General features: G+C 51.8%; 1 protein-coding gene across 7 annotated transcripts in view; it reads left to right on the forward strand.

Moving 5' to 3' along the window:
• Positions 1–27,785, forward strand: part of CRACDL (CRACD like) — a 121,946-nt gene that overhangs the window by 91,511 nt on the left and 2,650 nt on the right. For 6 of the 7 annotated variants that reach the window (XR_010934338.1, XR_010934339.1, XM_067704211.1 and 3 more), the window contains 3 exons: positions 4,906–5,133; positions 8,902–10,474; positions 27,250–27,422. Coding sequence is in view for 5 of the 7 variants with exons in the window: in XM_067704211.1 (XP_067560312.1) it covers positions 4,906–5,133; positions 8,902–10,474; positions 27,250–27,422 (1,974 nt within the window). In the remaining 2 variants the exon portion in view is untranslated. The remainder of the gene's footprint in view (positions 1–4,905; positions 5,134–8,901; positions 10,475–27,249; positions 27,423–27,785) is intronic. The other variant, XM_067704213.1, reaches the window with a different exon arrangement.

Raw genomic sequence — 27,785 nt, forward strand, 5'->3', positions numbered from 1 at the left:
TACCGATCCGCGACCGGGTTGGGGTTGGAGACCCCTAGTATAAACAACATAGCTCGTGGTGCTGCCATTTTGAGCCCATACAGTGGGCTCAGTGATAAAATCCATATCATTTATGTTACATGAGTACATAAGTGATGAAACAGCGGATCGTTTCCCCTTGTAGACAAGCCTTGCTGTGAGGTGGATGGAGTTGGAGTCATCCGTGTTACGACCCATGACGTATATAGCCACACCCCTGCCCTGTGTGTCCTTGGAGGGTCCCTGTGCCCTGGTCGAGGGCCATCCTCAGGCAAGTCCTGCAGGTTCCGTGCTGCTCTGAAATATACTCAGCCGTCACTTCCACCTGGACGTTCAGAAGCCCCCCTGCAAAGGCAGGAGGAGGAGTATTTACCTGACTTGTTTGCCGTTGTGGGTTCCCAGAGCCCCACGGATAAAGGCAGAGGAAGAGCTGTGGTGTAGCTGAGAGTGAACACGCCCAGGGTGCGGGTTTCTGCACAGAAGGCCAGAGAATGCCTCTCTCCAGAATTCTGCCCTAGGGTCAACCTGTCCCTGCTTGCTCTGCGAGCAGGTCAGAGGGCAGTAGGGCACCCACACCTGCTCTCCCACCTCGAGGAGAAAGCAGAGAAGACAAGGAGGAAGATTTGGCCCATTGCCTGGACTCCAAGCCCACCCTGCACCCCTTAGCACCTTAAAATACTGGAGGGGCAAGTGGACAGTCTGATGGCCGTGTTAAGGTGTCATCACCACGTGACACACGCATCTCAGCAGCTCAGTGGCCACAGCCTCAGGAGTGGATGTGACTGTGTGTGCTTCAGGCTGCGTGGTTGGGGGGATGTGTCTGGCGAGCCATTGTTGACTGACTCACCCTCCTTCCACCCCACAGTTCTCTGACTCTCCCGGCGTCGTGGTTCTCTGCGTTTAGCTGGGACAGACGGTACAGGAGAGCGGGTAGCTTCTAAATCTGTTAAGGATTAAAGAGTGAGCCCAGCTCCCAAACCCGCAAAGCACCGTGATGCACAAATTCCACAGTCCGCTGACTGGGAGCCACTCATACTGGGCAGGGCTGACCTTGTCCTTTTCAACACCCCTCCTTTGGTAGTGATGTCATCTTAAAAAAACGTTCTGAGAATTTATCAAGTATTGGGTAGTAGGAACAATCCACTAGCTTCATCGGAAACCAAAATTTGAGCCTTTAAGACTTAAAAACTATCATCTTTGTCATCATGGTTTTTGAAGACACAGTGATCATATGTTGTGCCTTGATAGTTTTCTGGGTCCAGGGGGCCGATCGAGAGGGGGAGACAAAGCACCCTTTAAAATGCATTTATGTAACACATGCTATTTGATGTGATGCCACGTTAAACCCCAAAAGGATGGGACTGCAGGCTGTTGGGTTTTTTCCTGTGTGACGCCTTACACGGGCCCACATGCTTGACAGAGAACTTAATGAAGATTATTATGAAGAAAGGTCTTCATTAACAAGTATTTGATGACACTGCCAAGGTGACATTTTCTGATGGGATGAGTTTTTCAGGAAATACACGGAATTATTTTTAAAATCTCATTACCACGTGAGGTAACGACTGAGGAAATCTCTTTAGTGATGTTTAAGGTAGAATTACATCTAAGAGGTCCTAATCTAGGTTTCCGACCATTAAGTAGGAAACAAGGGGTCGAGGTGGCAAACTGGCAGGTCTGATTTGCTCTGGGTGACAAGGAAAGACAACAGGGGAGACGGTACAGCTCTGATGGCAAAAGAAGGCGAGGCCTCCTGCTGTGGGTGAGGCCGCGGGCTGGATCCCTCACCTCTGGGTCTGTGTCCTCGGGGGACCTGGGAGACAATTGAATGGGATCAGGGAGGTCAGTGCCTGCCCTGCTTCCCCCAGCCTGCCCGCCACCCCTGCCCTGTGTCTGGGGCCCATTCCCCATGAGCCACCCTCCCCCAGTGGCAGGGCCTCTCTTTTTGAGGACAAATGTGGTAAAGCAGCTGTCTGTCAGGGTGTCCAGGACCCTGTGTCCAGGGTCACCCCACAGAAGCCTCTGAATTCCAGGCTGCTTCCTCAGGGCTCTTTGAGCCATATTTTCCCCCAACAAAGGGCCACTTTTTAGACTCTTAAATCATCCACTTCCAGAATCATCCAGAAGCACAGACTCCAGGAAACTTGGGGGGCTGGGAGCAAGCAATGCAAACGTGAGCTCCAGGTGCCACCAGCCCGCAGATAAAAATGCAGGTCAGCTTTTCCTCCTCCTCCAGACCCCACCCCACCCCATCAGTGGTTGCTTCACTGATCAGAGACGGAACTTGGTTCTCCTCGATCGGGAAGGTGTTGGTGTTTCCAGGCCCCAAGGACTCTCAGGACGACAGCTCAGAGAGAAGCGAGAGTCTGGTTCCCTATAGGGAAGACCAGCCGTGACGGCCAGTGCAGGGTTGTCTGGGGACCGAGGCCCTTGTCCAGTGTCAGGGACATTCAGCTCCTCCCGAGGCCCCCAGCCTCAGGGTCAGAGTGAACCATCCGCTCAGGCAGTGCAAATGCAGGGGGAGCCAAGTGGAGAGTAGGCAGGGAATGTTTGTCCTTTGGGTTTATAGAGGGGTGACCCAAGGCCCACATTGTCACAGAAGGAGAATTCGTCCTCATTGGTGGAGTCACTGCGTTTGCAAAGCAGCTCATCTTATCTGCTCTCCTGAGTCCCAGGCAGTAAGAAAAATAAAACCCCAAATCTCACCAAGTGTGGATATCCACTGTCCCTCCAGACAGGGGTGAAAATGACGATTTTGTATGATTGTGAAATGGACCCATCCTGCTGTGACCTTATAAGGAGGACTCTCTGGGGAAGGTGTCTCCCGTCCAATCGCAGGGGGCCTCCTGAGTCATCAGCTACAGCAGTGAGAGCCAAAGCCACAGGCACGGAGGGAGTCGTGGCCAGGTGTCCTGTGGTTTATTTTCAAAATAATCTTTCCTGTTTTATTCCCGTAAGAACCCCGATCGCTAAAACCACAGAACTAAAAGAGATTATGTTCACTTAGAACCATTTTTCCTCTCATTTTGGTGATTGTCTTCTCCCCATCGACAGGAATAAGCTTTGTACTTGCACTGGAAAATACAAGGGACTTTATGTTAACAGGGAAAATGCGTTCCTCTGCAGCGGGTGGTCCCCGCGTCAGTGACGCGCTTGCGAACAGCGTCTTCCTTCCGTTTCCTCCTCTAGTTTGGTGGGGGAGGCTGCTGGGCACGTGCTCCTGTGTGGCCCAGGGTTGTGGGAAAGACCCTGAGCGAGATGCATCCGGGCCCCTGGGAGCCCCTCACTCCTGTGTCTTCTTGTCACCGCTTCCTTCCTGAGGAGGGCATTTACTAAATCATCGTGCGGTGCATAAAAGTATGGTCTCAGGTTAAAATGTAAGCAGCGCACCACCTGACACCCATTCCGATGGCTACTGTTAAAAAGAAAAAAAAGAAAACAGAAAATAACAAGTGTTGGAGAGAGAACATGAAGACAGATGTTGGTACCCTGTGCCCTGTTGGTGGGATTGTAAAATGGTGCAGCCACTGTGGAAATCAGTATGCCTCGAAAAATTAAACATAAAATCACCTTATGATCTAGCCATTTCATTTCTGGGTATGGACCCAAAAGAACTGAAAGCAGTTTCTCGCAGAGATATTTGTACACCCACGTTCGTAGCAGCATTACACATAGTAGTTAAAGCGTGAAAGCAGCCCAGGTGTCTTGGGCTGGATGAGTGAACACACAAAGTGTGGTATATACCCACAGTGGAATATTACTCAGCCTTGAAGAGGAAGGAAATTCTGACACAGGCTACAAGACGGATGAACCTCAAAGACATTACGCTAAGTGAACTGAGCCAGGCACGAAAGGACGAGTATTGTACGATTCCACTTATACGAGGTACTTAGTCAAGTTCATAGCGACAGAAAGCAGAAGGGTGGGTGCCGTGGCTTGGGGGAGAGGGATCGGGGACTTAGTGTTTAATGGGCATGGAGCTTTAGTTTTACAAGAGGAAAAGTTCTGGAGGTGGTGGGTGGTGAAGGATGCACAATGACATGAATGTATTTAATACCAATGAACTGTACACTTAAACGTGGTTAAGACGCTTAGTAAAAGAAACTGGAAAATAAAACACTTCGGGAAAAAGTGTGAACTTGACCCTAATATTGAGCACCATGCTGGAACAGAAAGCTGTGTTTGTTTGCAGGTGGCAGGGTTGTCACTAAAGCCCCGCCCCTCCCAAGGTCTCCCTCTGCACCTTGCTCCCCCGGGTGCGCGGTGGGTGCCTGTCTGCTACTTTATGCTGATAAGTGTCTTTGCAGGAGAACCCGGTGTTACCATCACTCTTCCACGTGACTCCCCCCAACCCCTTCCTCCCAGGCGACACTTTTGCCCTTTGCTGCCTTTCAGTTACTTCCTGCCGAGGTATGAACTAGTAAAATATTTGAGACTTAACAGGGGTAACTTACAGCCAGATGGTCCCAAGAGAAGGCGTGAAGATACAGAACCCTAGAGTGAGCAATGATGGGATGCTGAGAGCAGGGCTTGGCATGGGCTGTGCCCCAGCCTGTGAAATCACACCCTTGAGCCACCCCCCATGGCTTCCAGAGACAGGGCCAAGCCTGACTCCGCCCTTGGAGGAATTGGGCTGGTCGGTGTCATGGGAGAAAGGAGCACTTGTCTGAAGCACCTGTGCAGCTGCCGTGGGTGGGCGAAGGCAGAGTTACTGGCTACCTAGGACTCGGGTTCTTGGAAATGAGTGATGGGCCTGCAGGGTTTGGCTCGACACTTCAAACCCCCAGCCCAGAGATGAGCCCGGTGAAAGGGGAGGTTGATGTGCCGGCTGTACGGTTTCCTCGGGGAAGCTGACGGCCTGGCCTGTGTGTTCCTTGTGCCCTGAAGGTCTGTGTGGTTTCCTCGTCCCGGCCACAGTCTCCTGACCAGCTCTTCTCCAGGCAAGTGAGCGACACCTCCGTCTCCCCCAGGACCTCGGACGGCAGCGTGGCCCCCGTGGCTGATTTCGATTATCCCCCAGAATTCTCCTCCTGCCTGGACAACTCTGCGGCCAAGCACAAGCTCCTGGTCAAACCCCGCAACCAGCGGTGCAGCAAAATGCGGCGTCTGTCCTCGGTAACCGGGCAGGGTGGGCGGGTCCCCCCCCCGAAGTGCCGAGCTGGTCCAGGGTACCTTCTCAACACCCCACCATCTTGTCTTGAGGGAAGGAGGGAGGGGATGTTGGTCTACGAGCATCTCTTTCTCAGCCCCGTCATTCTCTGTGGCCAGGCGGACCCCACAGCCCGCTTCTCAGCTCCTCTGGGGATGACCACTGGGCAGTGGAGAAGGTGACAACCCTACATGGACCTCGAGCCCCTGGGCCCCTCCCCCCCGCGAGGGCTGTGGGACCATGACCATGCTGCAGGAGCTGGGGGTGCTCATGGTTTCAACCTAACTCAGATATGTCCCTCCCGTCCTAAGCACTCATTCATTCGGTCTTCATTCTGCAACGCTTGCCAAGAACCTGCTCTGCGCCTTGGGTCCCCTACCTTCCCACTGTCTTCAGTGTGATGTCCACACTGCGGGCCTGGCGCAGCCGGGCCCTGCCCACCTCCTTCCATTCTCACTCAGCACGCTGTGGCCTCCCTTCTGCTTCTGGCACTCACCGAGCTGCCTCCCACCCCAGGCCTTGGGACTGGCTGTGTCCCCTGCTCAGTCCTTGGGGGATGGGTTCCGAGGCCCTCCCCAAAGGGGCTCCCCAGGAACGTCCAGTGGAAAGCAGCCCACCTGCCCATCACCCCGGGCACTTCCTCCACGGCACTGGCTATACACGGACGTGACCTTTGTAAATGGAGGTGCTCACTTGTTTCTTGCCAGTCTTCCGTGAGCAGACTGTACTTCTAGCCCTGGGGCGACACTAGTCACAGAGCTGACATTGCGTGGACATTAGTTGAATGCGTGAATGGATGAACAAACGCGTGAATGACCAAGGGAGAAGCTGAACAGCTAGAATGGACACTGCCTGGGGCGAGGACCTACTTAGCAGCACAGGGGTGGTGCCCCTGTAAGGACAGACCCTCCTTGGTGTGCTGCCCGGGCAGTCATCAGCTCGTCCCTCTGGGAGCTGAGAACTCGCTCGTGCAGTGCTTTGTCTTCACGGGACCAGGGGCTCGAGGTCCATGTAGGGTTGTCACCTTCTCTGCTGCCCAGTGGTGCCTGCGATGCCTCATCCCCAGAGGAGCTGAGAAGCGGGCTGTGGGGTCCGCCTGGCTGCAGAGAATGACGGGGCTGAGAAGGAGATGCTCATAGACCCAAAATCCCATCTGGCACAGGAAAACGAGCAAACAGAAAACCTTGGCTGTCAAGATTGTGATATTTATTACAAGTTTGAAAAACCTATTCAGGGCTGCATTTGGCTGGACCCGTCTGCCCCCGCCAAAGCAGGGGTTGGGGAAGAGGAACGCACGGAAGGCCAGCTTAGGTTTTGGTTGTCTCAGCATGTTTGTTACCCTGCTGCTCAGAACCGTGCCCCGTCGTGGCTCTGGCGCAGTAGAAGTGGAACGCCCGTAAATGTTTATACTGACATCTCACCACCCCAGCTGGTCCTCATCCCAACCCAGGCAGTGCCAGGAGAGGGAATATTATTAACTCTGTTCTGTCGGGAGCAGCGTGATTAGATGACTAGCCCGAGGTCGCCTGGCTGGCAGAGCTGCCAGCAAGTCCCGGGTGTCAGAAACAGATGCTTCCTCTCCACACCGTGGATGGGAGAGGTGCCCATCGTGCCCGTCCTCTGCCCATAGATGATGTGCATGCTGCCCAGAGACACTTTCTTTCTGGCAAGAGGAGGGTGATGAGCAGGCAGCCATGCTAGAGTCTCCTTCTGGGTGCGGGCTGAGCAGTGGGTCCCCTGCTTCCAGTTCCTCGGGAGGGTCCCAGGGGGTGAAGCTGCTCTGAGGGCCCAGAGCGGGAGGCAAGGTGTGGGTGGCGGAGGTGGAGCGGGTATCCGCATCCTTCCTGCTGTCCTGGCCAGAGAGCCCAGGCTCGGGTAGGTGCCGCTTCGTTCCCTGCAGAGCCTCTGCTCAGCATCGGGGGAGGGGGGGCACCCTCTGGAGCGCACGCTCCGTGCCAGCCTTCCTTCTGCCTGGCCTCCCACCGTAACCCCTCGGAGCTGCCAGTGGCTCAAGCTGGATGTGCTCAAGCCAGGCCCGCTCCTCAGCTTTGTGTTGACCTAATGTGGGTTCCAGTAGTTTGGAAACATGAGCCACCGTCCTAAAGGGGTTTCCACATCGAGGATTTCCTGTAGTAACAAAAGGCCAGTCACACCTTAGGAACCTGCAGCTTCTGAAAATTCTTCTGGGGATTTCACATCTTCCCCTTTTGGAATCCAGGGGAATAGGGTTGTGCATCTTGGCAAAGCTAGCTTAGGTGTCGTCACAAACATCCCAGTTATGTTGTGTTAGCAAGCAGATGCCAGCTGGAAAATGTTAAAACAACAACAATAACCTATTGCAAACACTTCTCTGGGTGTTTGCTAAAAAGAAGGAAGGAGGGCACTGCCCTTGTGCAGAAGCCTGGGTGACTCTATAAAGTCTAAAGACAGGTCTGAAATCAGGAACTTTTCAAAAACACCAGCCTCAGTGCCCTCAGCCTTTCGGTCATTTTCACATTTGCTTGTGAATGAATCATGACTACCTTGATCTCCTTTCCTTCCTAAGAGAGCAAGAACTGACTTTGTGGATGGTGGGGAGGAAGTGGACCAAATCTAGATTCCAGAGACCTTTCGGAAGAAAAATAGCACGAGGCCGTGACTTACTGCTAAGCCAGGCAAAGCCTCCTGTAGGAGTGGGATCAGAGCTAGCTCTGGGGGTGCTAGTGGAGCCCTGGAGGTGTGGGCTGGAGGGCAGCCGGCCAGTCACTCAGGCCCAGAGTCTGGTACGTAAAATGGCAGGGGCTTGGCTTGACCAGAGCAGGGAGTGGGAGAGACCATTTAAAACGGCAGAATAGATTGTCTATTTTATGTATAGTAGTGTGTCTATGTTAATCCCAGCCTCCTAATTTATCCCTCCCCCCACCTGAGAATCTGAAAAAGAATAGATATATGTATAACTAAATCACTTTGCTGTACGCCTGAAACTCACACAACATTGTAAATCAACTATACTCCAGCATAAAATAAAAATTTCAAAAAGACAAAAAAAATAAAATAAAAAACGGCAGAATATAAGACTTCAAATTTAGCTGAAAAGTTTGGGCGTTATCCTGTCAGCTATGGTTTGCTGTTGACCGTGGTGGGATGATAGGAATCATGTTTTAGGCAAACCAGCCTCTGCCTTTGCTGTGAGGGTGCATCCCTGCAGAGAGAAGGAATCGGCTGGGGACACTGGCTCTGAGGCAGCACAGGGGATCAGAGAGGGCAACAGCTTTGCCCCTGGGCCACTTATTAGCTCAGCCTTGGCCAAGGCAGGGACCTCTCTGAGTTCCCAGTTCTCCAGGTGCAAGCAGGAAATAATAATCCTCTCCTCACTGGAGCCAATCAGGGAGTTAGTGAGGTAACCATGTCGAGCACAGAGCATGGCAGACCCGGCCGATGCTAGTCCCCTTCCCTTTGCTTCACTCTGTAGAGCAGTGTCCACTGGTTTCTAGCTTGGCCTTGAGAGCCTCAGGCAACGTTTATTTTAGGGGCATAGCGGCCTCAGTTCTGCTGAAAGCTGAACTTGGGAGGCAAGATTCCAGTAAGGGAGGATTAAGAAAAGACAGCTGTGTGTGAATGTCCACTTGAGTGCCAGCTTTAGAGACATTCTGCTTCCCTTAAACCTAATTAAACCTTGAACACGATGGGGAGGCCATAGGCTTCCTAATACTCGTCCTAATGATGCTGTCTTTTGTCCACTTTATTCCTCTTAGAGAGCGCAGTCCGAATCCCTGAGCGATCTGACGTGTACCCCAGAGGAGGAGGAATACGACGAGAAGCCGCTACCCAAAGTCAGCACGGAGGAGAAGCCCAGTTCTGGGCAGCAGGAGGGGGGACAGGACAGAGGCGCTGAGCCTGGGGGGCAGGCGACCATGCTGCCACCTGTGGGGCCCCGTGCGCGGCGGGCGCGCCTGCAGCACTGCCCGGCGTTCACCGCTAGCACCGAGGATGAGAACCCCCCGGGGGAGAACCCCTCCAGCCTTTTGGCCACGCCGGAGGTCATGGAGGTCACAGAGCCCGTGTCGAGCCCACACCCCCGCTCGGAGTCCCCGTCTTGCCCAGAAGGCTCCCCGCACCCTCACCCTAATCCCGACAGCGAAAACCCAAGGGAGGAGCTGTCCCTGGAAACCCGGTGTCCCCCCGGCGGGGACACAGCAGACGAGGTGGTTTGTGCTTCGGGAGACGTCGAGGGTCGATTATCTCCCTGCATCCCCGAGGGGGACACGACCCCTCCCGAGCCCGGACCCATAGCCACCTGGGAGACGCCCTCTGGTCCCAACGGGCCAGACCACACCGGTCCGAAGGAGGTGCGACTGACTCTGGACGCTCCGGGTCCCGAGGGCGCAGGGCCAGCAGCCCCGGCCCCCAGCCCGCCGGCCCCCAAGAGCTGCTTGAAGCACAAGGCCTCCGCTGCGACAGCGAACGCGAACCTCGGCGCGGCCCCCTCACCGCCTGCCTCGGCGTCGCCTGCAGAGGCGCCCGCACCCCGATCCCTGGACCAGGAGACGGCGCCCCCGGAGCCCCCCAGGGCCGAGCGGGAGGGATCCCCCACGGAGGCGGTGGCGCCGGAGCGCAAGATGGAGCGAGGAGGCCGCGAGGCGCGGGCCGCCAAAAAGTTCTCGGTGTCTTCGGGCCGCGAGTGGCCGCGCGCGGGGGGCCGCCTGCTGGAGCCCCGAGGCCCCGCCGTCCGGCTGCCGCTTCTCAGGAGCGGTCCGGCCTGGAAGAGCGAGGCCGCCCTCGAGGACCTCCCGGCGCCCGCCGAGCCCCAGGGCCTGAAGCCCGGTCCTCGGAAGCCGCCCGCCCCGGCCGAGCGCGGCTCTCCGGACGCGGCCACCGCGGACCCCGGCCCAGCCGCCCGGGAGAGGCCCGCGGGCGGGGACGGAAGCCCCTTCCCGGTCAAGCTCCGCTCCACGTCTCTGTCCTTCAAACACAGAGAAGCGCCCTGCCCGGAGGGGAGGGGAATCAAGAGGTACAGCGCGGAGGTCAGGCTGGAGAAAGGAGGGCTGACCTTGCTCTCCAGGAACGACAAGGGTCCGCCCGGGACGGGCCCCGCCGCCCGAGGCGCCAGGTCTCCCAACGAGCCTGGGAAGGCGAAGACCCGGTCCACCGAGCAGCTCAGCTCCAAGCCTCCCCTGCCCAGGAAGCCGCTACTGCAGACCCTCACCCTCCCCCAGCTGCCCGCGCCCCCCGACGCCAGCCCCCGGGACCCCGAGAAGGTAGGGCCGTCCGCCGACCCCAGGAAGGAGAGCCAGGCGGCGGAGAGGAAGTCGCCCCACAGGGCAGCTGGTAAGAGGCCCGCGTGGAGCAGCCTGGGGAGGGTGTTCGCGAAGGGTCAGGGCTGTGGGGAAATCAGGTCAGTTGGAATGTCTTGCTGGACGTCTGGCAAGGTATTGATATTTAAATGCATTGGGTAAAAACCTTGCTGGGGAACTGGAGGAAAAGTCAAAATTCCTGTTGGTACCACCAACATGTTTGATCAAGAGTTAGGAGTAGAGACTGGGGAAGGGAAACAAATAGCAAGGTTTTGTGTAAGTTCTGAGAAGTCAGGAAAATGTGGAAACTCGTTTTGCAGCGTCTTCCGAGAGGAGCTGGGCCTCTCAGTGGATCACTCAGACACTTTTTCCTCCAGAAGGGGTATCCCTCCTGGGCAATGTGTGCTCTCATGGGTGGAGGCCCTCCTGGGGCCTCACCTGGTTCTTGGTTATAAATGAAGCATCTGGCTCCACTGTCACTTAGCATCATTCCGACCTTTCCCCCAAAGGAAGAATTTCATCCTGTTTAATAATAATCAGGCTTACAGGGCCCAGCCTCACACAGGAAGAGTCCCCTCTGTTGGAGTTCTGAGTCTTCGTAAAATCTGAGCTCTTCATCAGGTGGGCCTGAACTGTCCCAAAAGGGAGATGGTGTTAAGATTGGGGCAGAATGTAAGAATCTTGTAAAGCAACTGTCTTTTAAAATGAGCAGAGACAAAATAGATGACCTTTCTCTGTCTTTGACATTTGTCACTCTATATAGTGTTTCAGATGGAATCTGTTGGAAATGGGTATTTTCAGTGGAGCTGAAGAATCTCTCGTTGTTGGTTTCTTTTATTGATGGAAGTCAGTGTACCAAAATGGAACTAGACATGCGAGTCATGCGTGTGTGGGTGTGGGTGTGGGTGTGTGTGGGTGTGGGTGTGATGGGAGCACTAAGGAGAAATTTTCCATGGCAGATTTTATAAAACAACACAACTTTCAGGATATTTTAAGTGGCTGCTCTAAGTTCAGGAGTCTGTTTAATCACTGCATTGTGGAACAGAGAGGAAGTAGAACCCAGTTCTCTCAGGGACCCCACACCCTAAAAGGAGGACGAAGCACACACACGAAGACAGGTTTAAAAACGTTCTAGTCTTCTGTGTCTTCTTCCTAGGAAGTTAGTAAAAGTGCAGTGTATAAAGGGCTCTGAATTCTTAAGGCGATACCCAAAGATGCAGGCGATTCCAGGGAGAAGTTTCGGGAAAACGCCCCCAGAAGAGCCTACACGTGCAGCCTTCCTGATCCAGGCCCCTTGGCTCCGCTGCGATTTGCTGTTGCTGCTGCCGCTACATTAGGGTCATCAGTGAGGGAACTTTGGGGGAGGTTCAAGCTGTAGCTGATTATCCACTCTGCAAATTTCCAGGTTATTGAAGCTGTTACAGAGTGATTCAAAACGCCATTGAAATAGCCAGGGCGGAGGAGGGTGCAGATAAAACCCTGACGTCAGCACCATCCGCCTTCGTGGGCTAGAATTGAAGATGTCTCTCTTGCTGAATGAACAGAACTTAAAGACAGGATACTCAGCTTCACGGTCAGATCTGGAAAAGAAGCTTCAGAGGGCGAAGCTCGACACGTTGATAATTTATAACTTCCTCAGCTTAAGCTGTGAGAGTCAGGCTTTGTTCACTGTCAACTGGCTGGAATGGTCTGTAGTTAGAGAGCTTCTGTTTTTTCTTTTGATTTGTAAAGTACAATATAATATTTATTAATGGCTTTGCTTAAATAGAAGAGAGTTGTGTTGTCCGACTTAGCACTCCCTAAGCCACAGAAGTAACTGACTCAGATGAATTCTGGAGTGGAAGAATCTAGATTGCTTTAGGGGGCAAGGGTAGTGATTTTCATTTCGATGCAAAGAGAGGAGATAATTCTTACATTCTCTTGGGAAACCGACCCTCCCAGGGTGGATGGTATTTGAGGGACGAGAGCCAGGCAGGCTGGGGCTGCTGTCTGGTGCCCCCTGGGACCGTAGGGTCTGGGGGCTGTCTCCTGCAGGCCAGATCAGAATCTCAGAACCCCAGGCTCCCAGAGCCCATCAGTGAAGCAGCCTCCACCCCTTCCCCAGACCCTGGGTCTGCTTGTGGTTCAGTTCGTTATTATTTCTGCTCTCGCCCTCATGGCTCCCAAATTATAGCAGCTGAAGGCAATTAAATTCGTGTAAAACATACAGATAATAAAACGTTGTGATAACAGCATTACCCAGTTTTCCAGGAAGGCCTAATTACTGCTGTTTATTATCTTGTGGTGGCAGGCGCTTTTAGCCAGAGCTCCCAGATGGGCTGCCATCTCCCCTGCCCCCCTTCCAGGGGTGCGCAGCATACAGTTGGGTTATGGAGGTGTCCCAGATGGGCACAGTTCCATCTCCGGGACTCCATCTAGTTTGTCCCAGCACTCCTGCTTCTTCCCCCACCTGTCCCCTACACCCTGTCTTCCTTCCTTGAAGACGGAGAAACCCCGGGGGTGTGGGATTCGGGGAGGATAAGATGGTTGTTGGCAATAAACAGAGGAGCCCAGCTTGCTGACCGGGCTGAGCCTCACAGGGCACCTTGGGGGGGTCGCTGTGAGCCCAGTGTGTTTGTGCTCGTTGATGCAAAGGAGACCAGTCAGTCTGCGCACTTGCCATAGGAGGTGAATGGCCCTGGGTTATCAGCCCTGTTCACGTGTGCAGACGGTCCCCATCCTCCTGTGGGGCCAGTCCGTCCCAGTCTAAATCACCAGTCGGGAAGCAGCTTCCTGCGCTCAGGATTAGAATTGGAACAGGAAAAATGGTGAAATACACAAAACGTACAGAAAAAAGTAGTCGTCCGTAGGTCCACTCTCTGGATGTTATTCCTGTTGGCCTTCCTTCTAGTCTCCTGTGTGTGTGTGTGTGTGTGTGTGTGTGTGTGTGTGTGTGTGTGTGTGTGTGTGTTTTATTTTCTAGTGGTAGACACTTAGATATTTTGGAGAGTAGCTAGACAAAGCACTGTTCTCACCAGGGGCCTCATTTGATCACCAGCCCCTGCCTCTAGTCCATGCTCGTTCCCTCCAGACCGGGCTGGTGCCAGTGGCACACCAGGTCCTGGAGCCAGTCCTCACTCATTCATGCATATTCGTTCTTCCAACAAACATTCATGTACTCCTGCCATGCACACTGCACTGTGCTGGCCCTAAAAGGTGGTCAGGAAGAGAACGCCAGCCCTGCTGTGCGGGAGCTTAGGGGCCCGGGGAGGCAGGTGGCGGCGACTGTAGGTAGATGCCCATCTTTCTTTGGATGGCAGGGAGATTTTCTGGAGGAAATGAGCTCGAAAAGACTGTCACCGTCTCTAACGACAAAGTTATTTCAGTGTATTCAAGTTCATTTGAGTAGAATACAAGGCGTTTGGTGGGATTTTGTGTTGTTTGTTTGGTTTTTTTTTGTGTGTGTGTATGTGTGTGTATATATATATATATATATATATATATACAGGTCTTTTATTCTTAAAGAAAAGCAACTTTGTTCACACCTGCCTTTCTTTTTAGCCTTATCCATACCCTCATGGTCCCTTCCTGGCAAGTGTGGTCCACACCCTGGGCCTCCATTTCCCCACCTTTCCTGTGCTCCTCTGCTCATCCTCGCTTGCCTCCCAGTGCGATCACTCTCCTCGGCTAGGACCACCCCCGTAGCAGAGCCCGTAGTGAAGCCACACCCCCTCAACAGTTGTGCTGGTGGTCCTGCAGGTTCCCTTCCCCCGCCACTCTGCCCCTCAGGTGGTCCCGGTCATAAGAGTGCAGAGCAACGCAGAGGCTGAATCCCGGCTTTCTAGCCAGAGAATCTTGGGGTGTGAAAAACCACAGAAGGGAAACACCTGAGAAGGGTCCTTCACATACAGTATGAAATCCTGGGCTTGGCCCTGAGATGCACCTGCAGATCAGCACAGAAGAACCTTTGAGAATTTTAACAGGACCAAGTCTCAACATAATACTCAAAATGTCTAGGATACAAACCAAAATTATTCAACCTACAGAGTACCATGAAAACCAAAAGAATTCTCAAAGAAAGAGGCAATCAACAAGCATCAACCCTGAGATGATCCAAAGGTTGGAATTATTAGAAAAAGATGTTAAAGCAACTGTTATACCACAGTTCCAAGATGTAAGGGTGAGCACTCTTGAAACAAATGGGAAGATTCTCTGTAAACAAACAGAAGCTATTTTTAAAAGCCAAAGAGAAATTTTAGAACAGGAAAATATAACAAATTAAAAATTCACTGGAAGAGTTCACTAGGAGAATGGAGATGATAGAAGAAAGGGTCAGTGAACTTAAAGATAGATCGATAGAAAACATCCTGAACACAAAGAGAAAAAAAGATTTTTAAAAAAGCCTTGGGGGCCTGAGCAACAATATTAAAAAGTCTAACATTCATGTCATGGGAGTCCAAGAGAAGAGGAGAAATAGATTTGAATAGAAAAAAATACCTGAAGAAATAATGACTGAAAACTTCCTACATTTTGGAAAAACAAATTTATAGATCCACGGAGCTCAGGCAAATTACTTTTGCACCCTTGTAAAAAATGTGGCCATATCGTTTGGTTTTACTTCACCTTTTCAACAAATGGTTGTGGAGCATGTGAACATCCATATGCAAAAACGTGAACTTTGACCAAAGTCTCGCATCATATACAGAAATTAACTCAAAGGATTCACTGACTTACAAGTAAAATGAGGGGACTTTCCTGGTGGTCCAGTGGCTAAGACTCTGTGCTTCCAATGCAGGGGGCCCGGGTTCAATCCCTGGTCAGGGAACTAGATCCCACATGCTGCAGCTAAGACCTGGTGCACCCAAATAAATAAATATATTTTTTTAAAAGGTAAAATGAAACTATAAAACTTGTAGGAACTTAGGAAAAAAATGTTTGGAGCATAGGACTAGGCAAAGAGTTCTTAGACTTGACATCAAAGCATAATCCATGAAAGGAAAAATTGATGAATTGGACCTAAGAATTTAAAACTTTTGCTCTGCCAAAGACCCCATTAAGAGGATGAAAAGACAAGCTATGCGTTATGAGAAAATATCTGCAAACCATATATCCAGTGAAGGACTGGTATCTAAAATATATAAAGTATTCTCAAAACTCAACAGTACAAAACCAAAAAATACATTAGAAAATGGGCAAAAGATATGAACAGTTATTTCACCAGAGAGAACATACAGATGGCAGATAAGCACATGAAAGATATTCATCATCATTAACCCTTAGAGAAACACCAATAAAAACCCATAATGAGATACTATCACATTAGTATCTCATTTTGGCCATGTTAGAATGGCTGAAATTAAAAATGCTGATAATACCATGTGCCCAGGGGGTTGCAGGACAACTGGAATTCTCACTCATTGCTAGTGGAAATGCACAACAGTACAGTCACTTTGTTTTTGTTTTTATTATTATTTATTTATGTATTTGGCTGTGCCAGGTCTTATTGCAGCCAGCAGGCTCCTGAGTTGAGGCATGTGGACTCTTAGTTGCGGCATGCATGTGGGATCTAGTTCCCTGACCGGGGATCAAACCCGGGCCCCCTGCATGGGGAGCGTGGAGTCTCAGCCACTGGACCACCAGGGAAGTCCTTGGTACAGTCACTTTGGAAATTGGCAGCTTCTTACAAAATTAAAAGTACACTTACCTTATAGCCCACCAATCCCACTTCTAGGTATTTATCCTAGATAAAGGAAAACTTAGGTTAACCAAAAGCCTGAACACAAATGTTTATAGCAGCGTTATTCATAATCACCAAAAACTAGACACGACCCAAATATCCCTCAACTGGCCAGTGGATAAACAGCCCACACAATGGAATATTAGTCAGCAGTGAAAAGGAATGAACTGTTGACACACACGATAATGGATGGATCTTAAATGCATATACTAAGTGAAAGTAGCCAGTCTCAAAAGATTATCAAGTGTATTATTCCATTTATATGATGCCTGAAAGAGGCAACAATACAGAGACAGAGCAGATCAGCAGGTGTCAGGGTTTGGGAGTAGAGGGTGGGGTCTGACTACAAAGGGGTGGTACCAGGGAATTTGGTGGGGTGTTGACATTGTTCTGCAGCCCATTTGTGATGGTTGTTAGAAGAATCGAAGCATGTGTTCAAACTCATAGAACTGTACGACAGAAAAGATGCATTTCACTACATGCAAATTTTAAAATAATCTTTTAAATGGCACAAAAAATAGGTAGTAGCCTCCTTTTCACCCACCTCTGAACCTCTCTAATCTCACACACACACACACACACACACACACACACACACACGGAACCACACTAACAGATTCATCCCAGCTCTTTTCCCATGGCCATTGCAGTCGTAGGTACATCAATGTTGATATATAGGCACAGCAATCCTTTCTTAAAAATCACAAAAACTCATGTTGGCTTGCAATTAGATATTTTCAGTCCACAAGAAAGACTGGGCATCTTTTCTGATCAAAATGAGCCACTTGTCCTCATTCTTTTTAAGGGCTACAGAGTGCATGTACCATATTTTATTTAGCCATTCCCCTACTGAAGGGAGTTCCAATTGTTTTGAGGTTTTTCCCTTTTGCTAACAGTGGTGCAGTCACCCTCCTTGTTCGTTTTAGCTGTGTGTGTTCACACAGTTGTTTGTCCAGGCCAGATGCTTTTTTGTATTCTTCTTTTTTTTCTTTTTTGACTGCGCTCTGCGGCTTATGGGATCTTAGTTCCCCGACCAGGGATTGCACCCCGGCTCTTGGCAGTGAAAGTGTGGAGTCCCAACCACTGGACGGCCAGGGAATTCCATATCTAGGCTAGATTCTTAAAAGTGGGTTTTCTGGCTCACAGAGCTTGTGAGGTTTTAATTTAATACACAACTTCAAATGACCCTCCGTAAAGGTCGTACCAGTTTACACTTCTAAGAGCAGAGCAGAGACTATTTCCCCGCCCCCTCATCAGCACTAGGCATTATCAGTCTATTTTTAATTTCTTTTTTTTTCAATCTGATGGATGAAGAATGTCAGTCATGTTTTACACCTTGGTCAGCAAGTCCTGGTCATCCTAATGTGACATGTCTTTATCCACCTGCACCCAGGCCAGCCCTCAGCAACCTTTAACCTGACACCTGCAGCACCTCCTCCCGCAACTCTCTCCTCACCCTCTCTTCCCAAGTCATGGGTCTAACAGCGGAGCTTTCCTCTTTAAAACGTCCCGATGCCTTCCCATTATATTTAGAATAAAATTCAAAGTCCTGCGTGAGGCATTTGAGGCTTCTTAGATTCTGGCCAAAGTCAACATTTCTGCCTTCCCTAGTCCATCTCCCACTCCTTCCCTCCCTCTGATATCTCCAGCCCCACCCCTGCCACCTGGTCCCTGAGAACATCAGGGGCTTTGATCCTCTACAGTGTCTGTGCCTGGGGGAGGGGCGGGGCTCCTGGCCTGCAGTGGGTGGCCCTCAGCCGTGTGTGTGTGTGTGTGTGTGTGTGTGTGTGTGTGTGTGTGTGTGTGTGTGTGTGTGTGTGTGTGTGTGTGTGTGTGTGTGTGAGAGAGTGACACCAGGTGCTGGGACAAGGCTGGGAAGCAAGCCAGGCAGGTGCTGGGTGGGGAGATTGAAGAGCCTGGGTTTGGAGGCTTGACTCTGAGGTGCACCCCTCAGGGGCTGTGGGATTCGGAGCCAATGAGTTTCTCAACCTCTGTGTCTTAACTTCCTCCTTTGTAAAGTGAGGTTAGTATTAACTCACGGGGCAGCAAGAGCATTTTCACTGCCAACTGTGATACAGTCTCACATGGTACAAGTCATACTTCCCTAAGGAGGTACCGAAACCTCCTCTGGGTGGCGGAGACCAGCGAGCGGGCGTGGACTCTCCTGTCCCGGTTCTGCTGCAGGCACGGCTCCGTAGACGTGAGACCCCAGAGAGAACGTGTGCAGAATACTGTGGGAGCCACGGGCCACCACCACCGCCCTGAGTGTACACAGGGGTCCTAAGAGGGGAGAGGAAGAGAGAGCGTTTGCAGGGGTCACAGCTGCAGTTCTGTGAGTCCTCAGCTCAACAGGGTGGCACCAGGGGAGCCTCCCTCATCCCGAGAGGGCCTCGCACGGGACAGGGACAGGGCACAGGGACTCTGGGGACAGGAGCCGGTGTGGGTGGAGGGGAGCTGAGCTAGCCGGGGAGGGTGGGTGGTGGGTGGGAATCTCTCAGAGTCAGTTTGGGACTCTGCCAGACGCACCCAGGACACAGCCCACCTGGACAGTGGCAGGCGCCGGTCACAGGAGAGCTCTGCCTATCCCCCACTCCCTCCTTCCCAGACCCCCAGCCCCTGGGGAAGGACCCACCCCCCACCCCCAGCTCAGATGCCCTGCATTCGAGGAGGCAGGAGACAACCCTGACTCAGCCCAGAGGTGACGCCGTGTTCTGAAGTGACCGCGGTGAAACTTAGGTCAAAAGACTTGCCCAGAGGCACCTGGCATGTGACCCGGGGGGCTGGGGGGAAGCGGCATTTGGGGCCGTATAGACCATCTTTGCGGCCAGTGTCTTCACTATAATGCTCTGTTGGGGGGGTATCAATGGGGGGTGGCTGTGTGCTCCGGAGGACACGTAGCAGTATCTGGAGACGTAGTCGAATGTCGCAACTACAGTGCGAGGAAGGGAGATACCACCAGCATCTAGTAGGAGGCTAAACGTCCTACGATGCACAGGACAGGCCCCCAGCGCCCCCCAGCAGAGAATTATCCAGCCCCAAGCCTCAGTAGTGCCAGGGGTGAGTAACAGTTCCTTGTTACTCCATGATAAGCAATGATGGGAAGGCATGACATGTGGGAAAGTTGTGGGGTCATTCCCCTTAATATGATATGGTGTGCGATGTAGTGAATGAAGGTTAGGGATCCAGAGGCCTGTGTCCAGTGCCCCCTTGGTGACACACTGGCCATGTCACCCTGAGCAAGTCCTCTACACAGTGAGACTCTGTGTTTCCATCTCTGAAATGGGGATTGAAAGTATTCTACGTTGCAAGGCGAGTTGTGAGGGTCATTATGAATGTGATACTGCTCTGAAAACCGAGACCTAGTAACCCTTAGCTGTTAACGTTTCTTGAGTGATGAATCGGGGAAAGGTCCCTACCTGTCTGGGGTTGGGAGGGGGAGGTGTAATAGAGGAGGGCAGATCCAAGCTCCGTGGACAAGAGCCATCCCTCCACTGATTGGCCACTCGGTGGCCACTCGAGACAGAATTCCACTCGAGACAGAATCCCAGCTGTTTCTGGAGAGCCACCAGGAATCCAAGGTGGGGTGACTGTTTACATTCTGAATTGGAGGAGGATGCCGTGTAATATAATAGTTTCACTACTCTTCCTCCTTTGCTGAGCTCAAAATTATTTTCGAATTACAGTGCCTTTCCATCCCCATATGCTTATAAGGTCCCAGTTATATCACCTGGCAGGTAATGGAGACCAGCTGTCTCTGTACTCAGAGAAGGACTTTGGTCATTGCCTTCTGCTTGGAGACGGTCTTAATTGCATACACAGTAGTGCGTGAGCAAATGGACTTTCAATCTAAGCTCCTCCATCACAGCTCTGCACCCTTGGAGCCTGCCGCTGGCTTCCTGGTCGCCACCGTGAGGTGTGGGGTTCAGGCTGGACACTGGGACAAGGTCTGCCAGCCTTCACATGCTGAGGCCCAGGCTTAGCCCCTGAACTCAAGCAAAGAGCTTGGCCAAGTGTCTGACCCTTGGGCCCCACCCCCAGTACACATGTCTGCCCGTGATCAGATGCCCGGCCCTGCACATGCAAATCAGGTCAATGAGTAGGTCAAGGGAAGGTAGGTTTCAGGGGAGCTGGGGTGACGAGATCCCAGCAGTGCCTCCTGACTTAGAAGGAGGGAAAGGGGTAAGGACCGGTTTGCCCTGGTGGCCGAGAAAGAGACTCTCAGATGCAGTGGCTCTCCTCCCTGAGAGCTGCGTTTGGCCACTGAGTTTAGAGAGGCAGGTTCTCTGCCCTTGCTGATCTGTGGTCTTATTTAGGAGAGGAAATGGAAGCAGGAAGAGGGATTCAGGGTAAGCCATTGGAGGATGGAAAAGCAACAGTAGGGGGGTGCAGGGCAGCAGTCGAAAAAGCAGGTGGTCCCGGAACTCCAGGTGCGTGGAGGCCCGCAGGGAAGTGAAGCAGATGGGAGGGGAGCTGGATCCTTCTCCAGGTCACTGTCCAAGCACCGCGTGAGTTGTGGTTCTCTTAGAGTGGCTTTTGTGTTTTTGTTCTGGTTTTTTACTTTTGATTGGAGAATGATATACACGCAGAGACGGGCACGTGCTGCTCAATGAATTTCCAGACACGGAACACACTCCAGACCAAGAAACAGAATGAGACCAGTGCCCGGAGGCCCCTCGGTGCCCCTTCCAGTGGGCTCTAGAACTCATTCCCGGATGGTGGCCACGTGTCAGCAGTGGAAGGACCCCTCTATCCCTGGTCGCTCTGGTAGGAGAGCCTGCGTGCCTGCGCTGGAGGGGTGCACTGGGTTAGAGACATCCTTCCTCTCCGTAGACTCAGCATCTCCCACGGGGCCTGTGCTCACCCAGTACAGTTGATTCTCGTTGTTCACGGTAGCTGTGTTCTATAAAGTCGCCGCAAACACTGAATTAGCGAGTCGTGAACCATCGCTCCAGGGGGAATAAAGGGTTAGTTTCCTGTGAGCGCGCAATCACAACATTTTTCTCAAGTGATGGATACCTAACCTTGTTTAATGTGTGTTTCAGTTTACAGACAGCTTATTTAACATGTATTGTTGATTCACGAGCATCCAACTCCCAGCCAACAACAGTATAACTCACACCCGAGCGACGCTCGTGTGACACGCGTGTCTTCTCCATAACACGCATCACTGCCTTCTCGTGCTTAGGGGCCCCAGACAGCACTTCAGTAGATATGGGGCTATGTTAGACAGTAAAATCACTAAGAAAAAACACAAAAATGTGACCCTAAGTACACTGTGAAAGGACCCTTGTTTACAGCCTGAGAGCAGAAACATGAAAGAAGCATCCCCTTGTTCCACATCCGCTGGGAACGTGTTCGTCCCAGGACTCAAAGTTTGCATCGCTCTGTGCACGTCTGCAAATGACCATGAAGGGTCATTTGATTTTGGGGGTTATAAATACGTTTTAGCGAGTAGGCGAATGGTCAAATACAGAATTCCTGGACGAGGGCTGACTGTGTTTGTTGGATGAACAGAGGAAGGAATGGTAAGTTTCCTTCGGAGGTGGAGCGGGGACACAGCTGCGTCACCATTATTAAAAATGGGGGCTTTCTCTGCCAGAAACCCTTTCTCATTCTTAAAATGCTCGGCACGGCTTTACAGATGCTCACGTGAGCGTTAAAAGCCCAAGTTCTCTGGTAGCACCGCACGGCCTGGCTCACAGCCAGAACCGATAGAGAGCGACAGCAGGCTTTGCCAGCTTGTGTAGATCAGGAGCTGTCCGTGTAAGGTGAGACTGACAGTAGATCCGTAAATACTTTTAAAAAAACCTTCAACTTTCATACCGGGAGCCCGCAGTGTGGGTGAGGCCCATGTGTGCCCAGGGTCCCCTTCCCACCCCCAGCAGTCCCCTCAGTGTCTCTCCGGGCACACGGTCACCTCCGTGTAAACCAGGGTGATGGCAGAGGGGCTGGAGGGGAGACAAACGGGGGACGGCTCTGGCCTCAGCTCGTTGTCACGAATGCTGGCGATGCTTGCACGTCAGAGCAGGAATCTTAGCAAACTCGGGCCTCTCCGTCCACAGAGGACATTGGGAAGAGCTGGGAATGAGCCGTGGAGATGCATTTTTAAGATGACAACGTAACAAAAGAGACTTGAAGCTGTGTGCCAGGGTGTTAACACAGCTCTCTTGGGCTGTGTCGATTTATGAAGAACTTTTTTCTCCTCCTTTCTACTTCTGCTTTCTGAATTTGTACATTGTGCATGTGTATTTTTATGAACAAGAAAGATATTTTCTGAAAGGAAGAAGATTCTTTAAAATTGCTGCTCCAGAAGCGGCAGCATCTACCAAATGTTTATGAGGAGTAAGAAGCCTGCCGTCCTACTGTATGTTAGCTTAGGGCGGAGTGTCTGCTTTATTTTCTTAGCCAGAGGGCAAGAAACGGTGGTGGTTTACGTTGTACAGCTCCTTGCCTCTCACTCAGAAGACGGCGTTCTTTTTGTTTTTAAGTTATTTTTTCAAGTGTAGTTGATTTACAATGTTGTGTTAATTTCTACTGTACAACAGAGTGATTCAGTTATACATTTATATACATTCTTTTTAATATTCTTTTCCATATGGTTTATCACAGGATTTTGAATGTAGTCCCCTTTGCTATACAGTAGGACTTTGTTGTTTATCCATTCTATATATAATAGTTTGCATCTGTTAACCCCAATCTCCCAGTCCATCCCTCCACCACCCCTTGGCAACCACAAGTCTGTTCTCTATGTCTGTGAGTCTGTTTCTGTTTTGTTGATAAGGTCATTTGTGTCATATTTTAGATTCCACGTATAAGTAATATCATATGTCATTTGTCTTTCTCTTTCTGACTTACTTCACTTAGTGTGATAACCTCTAGGTCCATCCATGTCACTGCAAATGGCATTATTTCATTCTTTTTTATGGCTGAGTAATATTCTGTTGTGTATATACACCACACCTTCTTTATCCGTTCATCTGTCGACGGACACGTAGGTTGTTTCCACGAGGAGACGTTGTTCTTGACGAGTCCCAGCTGTGTCCTGGCTGTCACAGGGGGTGTAGATCCCTGTTAGAGTCCCACCCTCGGGGTCCCCAGCCTCCTCTCCCCACTATCTGTAGGAACGCTGCCTATGCCCTGTTCCATACAACTTTCTCCAGTGCGTTGTAAAACTCTTTTTGGCTCAAATGGGTCATCCAACTGCATGGCGTAGGAATTCATCAGAGCCGTGTCAGTGCCGTCATGGTCAGAGTGACACCAGTGCCAGGAGCCCGACACTGAGCCCCCCGGGGGCCGGGGAGCCAGCTGGAGCACTGAGATGCCGGGGCCGCCTTGGCCTCGCACAGCCAACCACCATTTGCCTCTGACTGAAAGCCCAGGATGGAAATGTTGTCTCCAGTACACTTAGTCTTGACTGAAGCATTAGAATATCTTGTTGACTGAAGTAGTGAGTTTCAAACCCTAGTCGAAGCCCTCTCTCCAGTCTCCCTGTGCTGCAGCAAAGGCCAGCACGTGCTGGGTATTGCTGGGAGGACCGTGTGACCAGACATCTGGGGCCAAAAGAGAGCAGAGGGCACGACCAGCCACTGAGCATGGAGGAAAGATCTAAGAGGAAGTGAAAGGGCCCCTTTAAGAAAAGTCCAGAAAGACAGATTGTGAGGACCCTCTGGAATGAGGGATGGGAAATGCAGACTTTCTGTAAAATACGCAGCCACCCAGCCTGCCTTCTGTGTGCCGGGCAATCACTGGGTTCTCTAGGCAAGAAATAAAATGTAAAATTACATTGTAGATAAGCTGATATTAGAACAGCACTTGGTATGTAGTCTGTGGCGTGTGTTTGTTTAGTAAATAAGTTCTAATGACCAGAAGCATATGTCAGGGCTTCCCTGGTGGTGCAGTGGTTAAGAATCTGCCTGCCAATGCAGGGAACACGGATTCGAGCCCTGGTTTGGGAAGATCCCACGTGCTGTGGAGCAACTAAGCCCGTGAGCCACAACTACTGAGCCTGCAAGCCACAACTACTGAAGCCTGCGCGCCTAGAGCCCGGGCACCACAACGAAGAGCAGCCCCCGCTCGCCACAACTAGAGAAAGCCCACGTGCAGCAACGAAGACCCAATGCAGCCAAAAATAAATAAATAAAATAAACAAATTTAAAAAATAATAATAAGGAAAGCATATGTCAGTGGGGTGGACGGTCATCTGGCAGATGTGTCAGGGCAAATGTCTCAATAGAGTTCCAGAGGATTAGGAGGGAGAGTATGTCCAGCTCAGTGACCAGAACAGGCTTCATAGAGGAGATGGCATCCGGGTGCCGACTTGGTGGACGTGAGGGGGTGATCCTGGTGCCAGTGTCCAACTGCAACCGAAAGCGGGGTCTGGCTGCTCTCATCTCAAAAGCCATTAAAGAGGCCAGGTTGGTGGAAGGGAAAGTTTGCTTTATTTTGGATGCCAGCAACTGGGGTAGGGGGCACCTGTCCAAAGGCTGACTCCCCCCCACTGACAGTCAGGGGGCAAGAGCTGTTATAGACAGAGCACAGGGGCTACACGCAGAAATAGCACAGGCAGCTCTGACGGTCATTGAGAAATTGGTCATCAGTGGTCTGACCAGCGTCATCTTGATTATTTTAGGTACAGTTAATCTTTAGTTTTGGGGTCGGTTTGTTTCCATGTCTTTGAGGCCAGTTCTTGGAATTGTGGCAGCTTGTGTCATGGAACTTCTTCCACCTGGTGAGGGTTTCAGTATCTATAAGACAGCTCACAGGAGACGGCTCAGAATATTATCTGTAGCCCTTGAGGAGGAGCTATAGGTCCTTGGCTTTGCTTACTGACTCAACTATTACATTTGGTCCCCTTTGACTGCTTTCCTTTGTTTCTGCATTTTCTCACTTCTCGGAGTAAACTTATTCTTTGGCTAAAGGTTTTCCACAGACAAAAGGCAGGCGGAGGACATGGGGGCAAGGACCACAGGGCCCTGATCCAATTCACAGCCTGTCCTGGACCACAGCCTCCCTCCTCGCCCCCCGCCTCCAGCCCGCTGTCCGCCTGCTCAGACTTACTCCTCACGCAGCCTCCAGAGTATACCCAGGGTTTAAAGCCCTGTGGCTCCCCGTTACAGACAAGAAAAAGGCCAAGAAGGCCCCCTCGGTTGGCCTAGCCTGCGTTGCAGCCCCTCTGGGCCGGCGTGCTGGCAGTTCTGTCTTCTGCCCGCTCCACGTGGGAGGCCTTTCCTTACCCCTCTGCTCAGCCTAGAAGGTTCCTTCTCCAGGTGCCAACCACAGACAGCATCCTCAGGTCCTACCCACCGGTGTTACCCTGTGTCTACACAGCACGTTGTGAAGTGTAGCGTTTTCCAGTTTCCACTGAGTGACTTGTTTTTGCTTCGTCTCCTCCACTGGACTTGGAGCTCTTTGAAGAAACAGGTTTTTTATCTTCTTTCACCTTAGCATTTAACACCATCCTGCCCATAGCAAACAGTGAGTGAATGAATGAATGGGAGGGAGGAAGAAAGGGAGGCGGACGGGGAGTAGAAATGCTGGGCTCTGGCTAAGAATAGACGTAGGGCTGGATTACACATTTGGAAGCAATCTGAGCAGACCTGAGTGTTGAAGGTCAGGAGTGGAACAGAGAACATTTGGGGAAGAAGAGAAAAAGGCTGAGGGTTGGGAGCAAGGAGAAATTCCAGGTTTAGGAGCAAGAGTCCAGCAGGGACCTGCAGAGGGGATGCCCAAGGTGGACAGGCCTCCAGGATGGGTTATATGGCCACATCCGAGCTTCAGGGGTAAAGGAGCCGGAGGACGGGAGAGTCCTCTGATCTGTGGTCCAGTGGTGGGGCGGATGGAGAGCGTAGCGCTCACGTTGTGTCAGGATCCAGGATGAGCTGAAGAGACACGGGCAGGAGCCATTGGAGTTGAGGGCAGAGGAGGGTCGAGAATGGGGCTCCAAGGGGGTGGCGAGGCTCCTGGAGATGTTTTGTTGTTGTTGTTGTTTTGAGCTATGGGAGACCCAAGTGTTTTGCAAAGCAACGGGGAAGTGGTCAGAGGCCAGGGAGAGCCTGAGAGGCCGGAGGGGACAAGGGGGTAAGTCGAGGAGATGGAGCAGGGTTTGCAGGGGCCAAGGACAGGTCAGTGCCTGTGAAGCCCAAGGTTCCTCTCCACCTGCCGGGAGGCCAAAGCTCGCAGGGCGGTGGCCCTGTCCCTCGCCCCTCCTTGGTGACCAGAAGAGGACTTCCATGTTGAACTGGAGGCGGAAGCCAAACCAAATAGAGTAAAATTCTAAACAAGCCGGAACAAGGGGTGACATCTGTCAGGCCACAAAGAATGAGGGCGCCGACTCACCCTGGCCTCCCTTGCGTGTGGCTGTGACCCGGGTGTGGCCTGTACCTGCTGGCGGGGCTGCCCTGTGGACACGGGAAGCAGGAAGGAGCCGGGTGAGGATGGAGGTAACCGTCCACTTGCTTTGTGGGCTGGCTGGCAAGTATTCAGAGAGGGCAGCTCGTGGGGAACCCTTGGATTCAGGGTGCTTTCCAGAGACCTGTGAGAAGCCACTTAGTTAATCATTCCGTTTCCTTGAAATGTTTTGGTTTTAAAGGCATTATTTCTCTTCTCTCCCGAACATCAAGGAAAACAGCCACGGCTTACTTTTGGTGTCAGTCTCCACAAGGGAAGGTTGTGCTTATAATTTCTAAAAGAAAAGAGAAGAAGAACGTCCCAAGTCAGTCGGGTATTGGGTAGTATGTACTGGTCTAGCGTGACAGGCCTATATTAAAGAAACCTGACCTTATCATGTACTGACTCTTATCTCATTCTCTAAGGTATCCAATAGGAGGAAGGTGACTTTAAAATGTGTGTATAGGAGCAGTTGCATTTGATTCTTTGTGGCTCAGACTGGAGGAGCATAATCTCTTTGATTTGTCTTTAACTGAGAAAACAAAGTCCCTGAAAACAAAGTACTAGTGTCACCAGAGAGGCTCCCAGACCTCCTTCCCTGCCACTGTCTCCCAGAGCCCCTGTGCCGTGCTCTCTGGGTGGGAGAAGCCACAGGGGGGCTGAAGGTGACTAGGATTGTTTTGCATAACCTGTGTCTTTACCCACAGAGAAGGCAGCAGGGCCTGGGACCGACGGCCAGCCCGCGCCGCCCTGGATCACCGTCGGGCGACAGAAGCGGCGAGGGGCCCCGGAGCAGCCATCCAGCCAAGAAGACAAGCCTGGGGCCGGAACCTTGAAGTCTGACACAGGAAGGCCAGCCAAGGCGCCCGAGAGAACCCAGGTGCTTAGAGCAAACATTCCCTGTCCCTGTGGATGCAGGGGAGAGCCCCTGGCGGGGCTGGGACCCGGGACCCCACGATGGCCTCATGTCCTGCACGGTCATAACGGGGACCGTCGCCTGTGATGACTGCTGCTGTCTGCCCTGTGCATGTGCTGGGCGCCTAAGGCGTCAGAGAAGCCATGGATCACTCAGGCAGTGGAGACAGCCCTGTGCTCCCGGCCTCCTTGGCAACGCAGCTCAGCATCTGGAGAGATGGACCGGGGTTAAAATAACTTCTCAGTTGGACGCTAGGCGACCACGTCAACAGCTCCATCTCGACTCATTTTGCAATAGTGACCGAGTTCTGCTTTTGCTGCTACCCTG

The sequence above is a fragment of the Pseudorca crassidens genome, chromosome 14 (genome assembly GCF_039906515.1).
Source record: "Pseudorca crassidens isolate mPseCra1 chromosome 14, mPseCra1.hap1, whole genome shotgun sequence".
In the NCBI taxonomy this organism is placed as follows: Eukaryota; Metazoa; Chordata; class Mammalia; order Artiodactyla; family Delphinidae; genus Pseudorca; species Pseudorca crassidens.